The sequence below is a fragment of the Gastrolobium bilobum genome, unplaced genomic scaffold, assembly GCF_033153095.1.
Source record: "Gastrolobium bilobum isolate Gb01-03AN ecotype WA unplaced genomic scaffold, APGP_CSIRO_Gbil_v1 utg24462, whole genome shotgun sequence".
Classification (NCBI taxonomy): domain Eukaryota; kingdom Viridiplantae; phylum Streptophyta; class Magnoliopsida; order Fabales; family Fabaceae; genus Gastrolobium; species Gastrolobium bilobum.
In genome coordinates, this window is record NW_026897771.1 from 210,108 (window position 1) to 218,318 (window position 8,211).

The following is an 8,211-nucleotide window of genomic DNA, read 5'->3' on the forward strand; positions in this document are numbered from 1 at the left end:
TGTTTCCACTTTTTTTTTTTGATAAATCCCTTTAACTCTTTGTTTAACGTGTCACTTCTTCTTTACCCCCATTCCCTTAATAAAAATCTGACTTCATTGAGAATAAAAAAAGTGAATTTGACTATTGAGGACTTGACTCTGTGATGGAAACAATGGAAATAAATATAATAAATTCAAGTTTATATATAAAGATAAACTATCTTATTATGCCACAGTTTTTTTTTTTTTTTTTTTGAATAAGAGGTTAAGCTATCTTGATCGTGCAATTAATTAATTTTTATTGAAAAGAAAAGAAAAAAAGTCCATTAATTTGACATTTTGCTGTCACCATTAAGAGAAATTCAGTTTAATGAATATATATAGAGTGTATTCATGATGCCACCAATGAATGACCTAATAGGGCGCGACAAAACTTTTATTTATGCTACCAAAGAGAAGAGAAAATAGATAAATGGAAACTGCTAATAATCTAAGTGATATGGGTGGAGCACAAGACAAAACATGTGGGATTATGCTTGTTATTAATTAAATTAAGATGAAGCCCTAAATATTGTAATAATTGGTCGCGTTTGAAGAAGTCACCGGTCCCAAAAATTTCAGATTCAGCAGTATTTTCTAGCTTTCACATTCTATGTCAATTGCCAAATAAAGACTCATTTTTTGGGCTTCAAGCTTATAGGCTCAGGCAACAGGGAAAAAAATAAATTATACGGTAACAGATAAAAACATAAATAAAACAAATAAAATGATCATTAAATAACTTTGATCTTTTACTATATTTGTGGACTTACATTGAGAAAGAACCTTCCTCATTGCCACACGGCTAAGCACATTAATTAGACCATTACTTGTGGAGCCACAACCATTTTACATTTATACTCTAATGTCCTTTTTCTTTTTTTCTTTTTTTTTGAAGCAATACTCTAATGTCCTTTAAGATAACCTTCTCTGACACACCCTTGTCTTTATATCCCATATTTGAAATCACATGCCTAACTTTGACTATAAACCTGCCATTACAGTTTTGGGACAATCTAGTGCAAGATATAGAATGTAGACATCTGTTAGTTTTGCACAGAACCTATAAAATTTTGGTACAGGAACATGGGTAAGACCAAAATTAACACTATAGTATTGTGCTTTTTACCTAACTAATATACAACATGTTAATCGGTGTTAAAAAAAAACAACTCAGCACGTACAATAGCTAATTTTACTTAATTTGAAGAGGAAATTTCATGCTGATATGAATAAGCTAATTAATAATTGGAGAATCTAGTCAAACGACATTACAAGGAAGCTTCATTGTTTCTTGGCCTAATAATTATGAGGTTCTTATTACATAGCCACAAAACCATGGAAAGCACAAATATCTAAGATAACATTGGCTTTTTATTTAGGCATCACTTAAAAATTATTATTATTTTTGTTTTACTCAATGGCCGACCACTTATCTTGGTGGTTGATGCCACATAAATGTTGGTGCAGAGGGAGAGAGAAAGAGAAAATGGGGGCATGGAATCTGAATTGGGGGGGCCTATTACATTTTCTTTCGGAACCAAGGACCACACAATTTGTTCTATAAGAAGCCCTTTGGAGTCCCATTTGAAACATTGCTTCAAGGGGTTTCAAGTTTCAACACACACACATATTGTCTATCTGTCTGTGTACTCTCAGTTTATCTATCTGTGTGTACACTACAAAGTGTAAGCAGAAAAAGAAAAGAAAGGGGTATAGAAAAGGTTTGGGGGTCTTTGTTATATACAAATATGAGTAGTGAATCCATGAGAGCTTCAAAGAAGAAGGTATCATGCAGAAGGCTTGGAGGGTACCTCAGAGAGCATAAAGGAAGACTATACATTATAAGAAGATGTGTAGTCATGCTTCTCTGTTGGCATGATTGAAAACTTCCCAAGTATTATATTGTTTAATTCACGTTTGTGTCTTTGCTCAAATCGTGGACTAAAACAAACTCAAAGAGTCCTCAGAGCCATAGCCAAGGATCCAAGTTCAAGCATGCAGAAAAAGGGTTATGTGTTATGCTCTTTATTATTCCCCATGTAAATAGCAGAGAAAGGTTAATGTTAGAGACAATTTTCCTTCATATCATGCCTCAAAAAATGTATGTTTTCTACGTGCAAAAGTTTAGTAGTGAATTTTTCAGTTTTTATTCTGCCCCAGGAATAGATTTCTTTCTTTGATTCTGTTTCAAGCACTCTTTAGCTATAGATGAAATAATCTTCTTCACGATGGTTCACCAATTTCCATTGAAATCATGGCTTTATTATCATACACCATTTTAAAAAGTTTTTCATAATTCACATGTTGTATTCTTTTTGTATGGTTTGGTTCTCGTAGTGTACAAGAGAAATCGAACATTCATTAAGAATGAGTTAATGATAATGAGGTACTTCTAAAGTGTTTTAGTATAAGTTTCAAGGTTAAATTGCATTGTGTTGTAATAAAAACAAACCAAATAAATAATTGAAAGTTTCCTGATTAGATGGAGGAGAATGTTGCCTTTAAAGGTCAAAGTGAAAGTTAAAAATGAAAAGCAAAAATGTTAAGGCCTATATATATACCTACAAAAGAAGGACACAAATAGGTGCTTATTAGCTCATGAGTGTGCTGTGTCTTTTACGTAGGCTCTATTTGTTGAGGTCTTGTCAACTCGAAGTTACGTTATATATTGCATTTTGAAATAAGTTTGGTGGATCACATGTGTGTGCGCCCACTGAAATTACCCTCATTTCCATTTTTCCCAGACATATTTGTTTTTCTTACCCTTTTATAGTTTTAGTCACATCTTGATTTGTCGCCTTTGGGTCACTATTTCGCAAGACTTTCTCATTGTTTTTTTTTTTTTTTCGAAATTCTTTTGAATATGAAGTTTTGTTTTAGCAGACTTCTTCTGAATATTGTTACTGTTAATTTCATAATTTTTACCCTCACAATTCTTTTTCCGCTTTATTTATAGGAGTTTATATAGTTTTTATTTTATTTTTTTCTCGCCAGACCATACCCGAGGCATTATTTGTGAGAATAAGAAATGTATGAAATGTTTCCTAATGACCACCTCAATAGTTTATATTATACTCTAACACGCTTTCTCATAAGTTAGCACATTGGCTTGAAAGGTGATGACGAGAATCGAATTCGAGACTCCGAGGCTCTGATACCGTATAAAGAATCATTTCAACACAAAGTGAGGGTCTTTTAATTATTTATATTATTCTCTAACACACTCCTTCATATAAGAGTCAATTGGGCTTGAAGCGTGGGTATTACATAGACTCAATTTTTTATTTTACCTTGTGTTTATTTTAATTCCACTAGAAAATAGAGGTGATGATGGAGCTTGTTTGCTGTGGTCTCGGAGCAATAGCTCCTTTTCTAAATATAGGAGGAAAAAAGGACGGAGGGGGAATTTGGAAAAAAGAAAAGGTATAAATGAGATGAAAATTTCTATATATAGGAGGAAAAAGGACGGAGGGGGAATTTGGGGAAAAGAAAAGGGTATAAATGAGATGAAAATTTACCCCTTTTGGAAAAGGACCACAAAACAGTAACATGGTCTCGGATCACAATAAAAAAATTTGTGATGATGATCGAACTTGTGACCTTGTGGTCAATAATATTATAATACCATGTAAATAACCAATTCAACCTAAAAGCTTAAGCTGGTGGGTGATGTTATATTAATGATTTTATATATCTCTAACACCAATTAAGGGGGATCTGAGGTGAAGTAAACTTAATTGTATTTTTATTCATAATTTCAAGTTCATCTTTTAAATCAATTTCTTTAGTCTGCATCTTTTATTTAATTTTTAATTAAATATTATTACCATTTGAAGTCACTTTTGAATTGTCTAACTAAGATAAAAGCGGTTAATTATTGCTTAAATTTAGTCCTTGTAAGAACGATCCTCTTACTTAATCACTTTATTACTTGGAATGACCGTTATAGTTGTCGTGTTGGCAACAAGAATGTAAAAAAATTACCAAACACAATCTTTTTACTTAATGATACAAAATTGTATCATTTAAAATGATAAATATTTTTCCTCAAAATAAAATACTAAAGGAATGTAATATATGTAGCAGATTGACTTTTATTATGAGTGATGTGTGATGCATATTCAGATATAGTATAATCAAAATAATTTTTTGATTGATTAATTAAGCGTTTCATGGCCAGAATAAAAATTGTGTTATTTTTATGTTTTTCTTGACCTGTTGAAAAGTGTGACAACGGAGAAATAAGAAATTGTATGGCACTGAGATTCCCCTAATCAGGTTGAGAGGTATGCTAATTTGGAATCTTGTTCATGACGTTGAGGTGGCTGTTGGAAGTGGAAACGAGCATCCAGCGGTAAGTAGAATAATGTATGCTGACATTTTTTTGGCAATTTCCTTCTGTGGGCTTTGTTAAGGTTAATATGGATGGTGTTGCACATGGAGCTCCTGAATAGTTGCATGTGATGGGGTTATAAGAGATTTTCAAGGGAGATAGCTGGGTGATTTTGCTTATAGACTTGGGATTTGTAGTTCTTTCAGAGCAGAGCTCTGAGGCATGCTTCGTGGGCTGGAATTAACTCTCACCTCCCAGGGTGCAGCAGCTCGTGATAGTTAATTGATTTCTCGGATACAAGCATGAATTCAGAGGGATTGGATGGTTAGACTCAATCACACATTCACGAAAGGAAATGCTTGTGCGGATTGGATGGAGATTTTTTTATCTTGGGGGCATGATGAGGCTGTGCAATATCTGTTTTGCGAAAACCCACCACCTGGTATTCACTTTATTTACCTGGCTGATTTTGCTAGAGCAATAAATTAAACTAGGATAATAAAAGGGTAAGAATTATATATTTTTTCCTTTCTTTTTATAGATAAAAATATATAACATAACTTATTGGATAATTAAAATTTAGAAATTTATGTTATATATACCTTAAATTATATTTTTCAAGTAATTATAATATTTGAACAATAAATAAATTCTTTTAATATATTATTTCTTAATTTTTTAACAAATCAAACACCCCCTATATTTTAAATGAATTAGAAAGCTATACAAGTGTGATATCCTTGATAATCTAAGGCAGATAGATCTTTACAAGTTGTATCATGTTGTGTATGCCTTGATACTTCCTTTTGCCATTGTTTATAAATTATATATGTGAGGTTCAAAGAAGGAATTGAATTATATATATTTTCGCTTACCAAAAAAAAAAGAATTATATATATTTTCACTAAATTTTCTTTTATTTTTTTTTTAAAAAAACATTTTAGCCTGACTAATGACTGCTGAAAAATAACAGAATCAGAGTAAAGAGATCCTTAAACTTTTTAAATTTATAAAAAAAATGTTTGTTATCTATCAAATAAGCAAAAACTGTTTATTAAACTGGTAGGTATTATTTGGAACCAGAAAAAGAAAAAGAAAAACTTGTAGGTATTATTTAATATATGCACATAAAATTAAAGAAAGTGGAGGTCAGAGAAATATTTTAGATGACTTAATGAAATAATGACTATTTTCAATATATTGTGATAATTTAGCCTGTGTTTTCACAAAATTCTCCCAACTTTTATGGTCATTAATATGACATGGCCATAGAAGAAAAACAAAAAGTATTCAATACCAAATTTATAGCATCAAATACTTTTGCACTCGTGCAGTCTGGTGCAGTGCGTGTACATTATCAGAGATGGGTCAGATTCAAACACTGTTACTCCTCACTTGTTGCTTTACTTTTCTAAAATTAATTTATAGAGAGAGAAAAAAAAAAATTTGATCTTATAAGGGCCCAATGAACAGAAGGCACCTCATGATTCACTTAACCAGTAGGAAAAAGTTTGATTGGTCAAAGTGGCAGCTTTATCTCACACACACATGCACTCCAAATCCACATGCTTCACTCACGCCTTCACATTGCTCCCTGGTTCTTCTCCTTTTCATCATATCATCCCCATTACTCTTTGTTTTGATTCTTTTACAATAAAATTGGCTGGGCCCACGACTTAATGATATTGGCCCCATCTCCAACCCAATTCCTTTGTCCCAAATCATCAACACATGAATGGCTCACTTTACTTCTTTTCTTAATCAAGTATCATATATTTTTGTGCATAGAATAAAATCAAGAAAGTAAAAAAATTATGAAGACAAAATTACAAGTGAGTAATAAATATATGATGATATCTACATTCTCTGAATCTAAGCTAAAAGTTCCACGCATTTCCATTTCATCAGAAGAGGTAAAAAGAAGAATATAAATTTATGGTAATGTAAATTCTAATAATTATCTGGATTTTTTGTGGTCACTTTATTATTTTAGTCAATCTGTAACATTTTTTTCTTAGGTACACAAATTGTTTCAAAGATTTCAGAAAATTAAGTAAAATTTCATCTACACTTTCGAATTATGAAATTAAGAAAACAAAATATTGATCTATGTAAGCAAAAGCCAACTGAATTGTGTCTTCCATGAAAAATACATGTGATTTATCTAAAAATAAAAAATAAAAAATTAACAAGAATTTAATCATAGTGATACACTGAAAAGGTTTAGTTTGAGAGAGAGAGAAATGTACTAAAGGAATAACTACAAATGAAGGAGAGAGAAAGAGAAAGAAGAGTGATCAAGTGGTTATCCTTAGCTAAATAGGGTCATAAAAGGCAAACATATGGTAACACTCAACATCCATGAAGCATGGTCGTCAAGAGATAGCTCCCTTTTGGAACAAAGGAGAATGAACAATCTATGCCAGAGTCCAGACAAAGCACACACTACCAAAGAAACAAAAAAGTTAATTAGACAAGCGAAATATACTATTAGAATCACCTTTGGATCAATGCAAATCATCGTCAATATTTTTATCCACAAAACATATATTTCAGTGGCTTTACTCTAATTATATTAATTCTATAGATTCTATCTATAGCTTTATCTTAAAAAGAACAATAGGAAATTCATTATTTTCAGTAATTTCTTCACAAAATTGAGTGTAATTATAATATGCTTTTAGCTAATAATGCTTTCAACATTTCCCTTTAGAAGGACTATGGTTAGGTAACGCCTATGATAGTGACTTTGCACATGCAAGACAAATCTCAAAATTTCATATAAAAGTTGTTAGTAGCAACTGCATTTATATTATCATCTATCAACAGCATTTAATATAGAATAACTAGTCAAAAAATAATAAAGTTACATGTTATGATATCATCGCACATTATAGTCTAACAGTGTCAAGTATGTTGAAAGCTATACATGGTCCAAACTGAAATTTTGACAGCATTTAATGAACTGCAGTTTCTCACATTGACCGCAAGTCCAGGTACAGTGGTATATTATCCTTTTCTTCTGAAAAACAAGCTCAAATGCCTTAAAATCAAGACTCGTCTCATATGCTGAATTCTAAGCCCTTCCAAAAATTAAGTTTTCTTTAGCCAAAAAAAAACCTCAAGGCAAAAAAAAGTAAAAATGATATTTCAAAATAAGTGTAAGAATTTGAAAATACTTCTCAATTCCTTTTATATTTTTTTGGTTCATTTATAACAGTAAAGTAACAATACTATTTCACCTGTATATGCAGCTAAGGCAAATGCAATCAATGCATCACAGTTAAAAAGAAACAGTCTGGTGACTATAATTTTTTGCTTTTGGCATAACCTGCATATCAACCTAATGCCAGGCTGGTCCCATTCTAGGTCATTCAGATGCCTTTCTTTTCTGCTTAAATTTTCTAGCCATTTCCCTTTGTTTTAAGGGAAGTATCATATAGGCCCCTCCTGCCCCTCTTGTAATATCCTTCCTTTTCTAAGCTAGCATCTGTACATTTCGATGAACAACTATCTTAAATTTACCTAGAATAGCTGACATATAGTTGGCACATTGTTGCTATAAAGAAATTATTTAAGAAATTGTCCTGTTGAATGCTTCAATTTACAGCTATATGCAAACCACATAACTGATAGATACCAGAACATTATAGATCATCTCAACTTAGTAATTCAAGCTTAGACTGGAAATTGAAGATCATAGGATAAGCTTGCAAAATTGCTTCCAGCAATTTAAGGTACAATCATGTAATGTTCCCCGGAGAAAGTATATTAATGTCATTCATTTCATGTTGTAATTTTATAGTTAAGTGTACTTCCAGCTTCAATCACAAGCTATATCCTTGCTTGCTGTCCAT

General features: G+C 31.7%; 1 protein-coding gene across 1 annotated transcript; it reads left to right on the top strand.

The window, feature by feature from the left end:
* The first annotated feature begins 1,745 nt into the window (after nt 1-1,745).
* Nucleotides 1,746-2,071, top strand: LOC133310132 (small polypeptide DEVIL 3-like). Its single transcript, XM_061511027.1, has one exon. It carries the CDS (start codon nt 1,770-1,772, stop codon nt 1,902-1,904), a length of 135 nt encoding a protein of 44 aa, XP_061367011.1. The 5' UTR covers nt 1,746-1,769; the 3' UTR covers nt 1,905-2,071.
* Nucleotides 2,072-8,211: the final 6,140 nt, after the last annotated feature.

Excerpts from the sequence above, each read along its gene's own strand:
- LOC133310132 (XM_061511027.1), top strand. The coding sequence starts at position 1,770 with ATGAGTAGTGAATCCATGAGAGCTTCAAAGAAGAAGGTATCATGCAGA.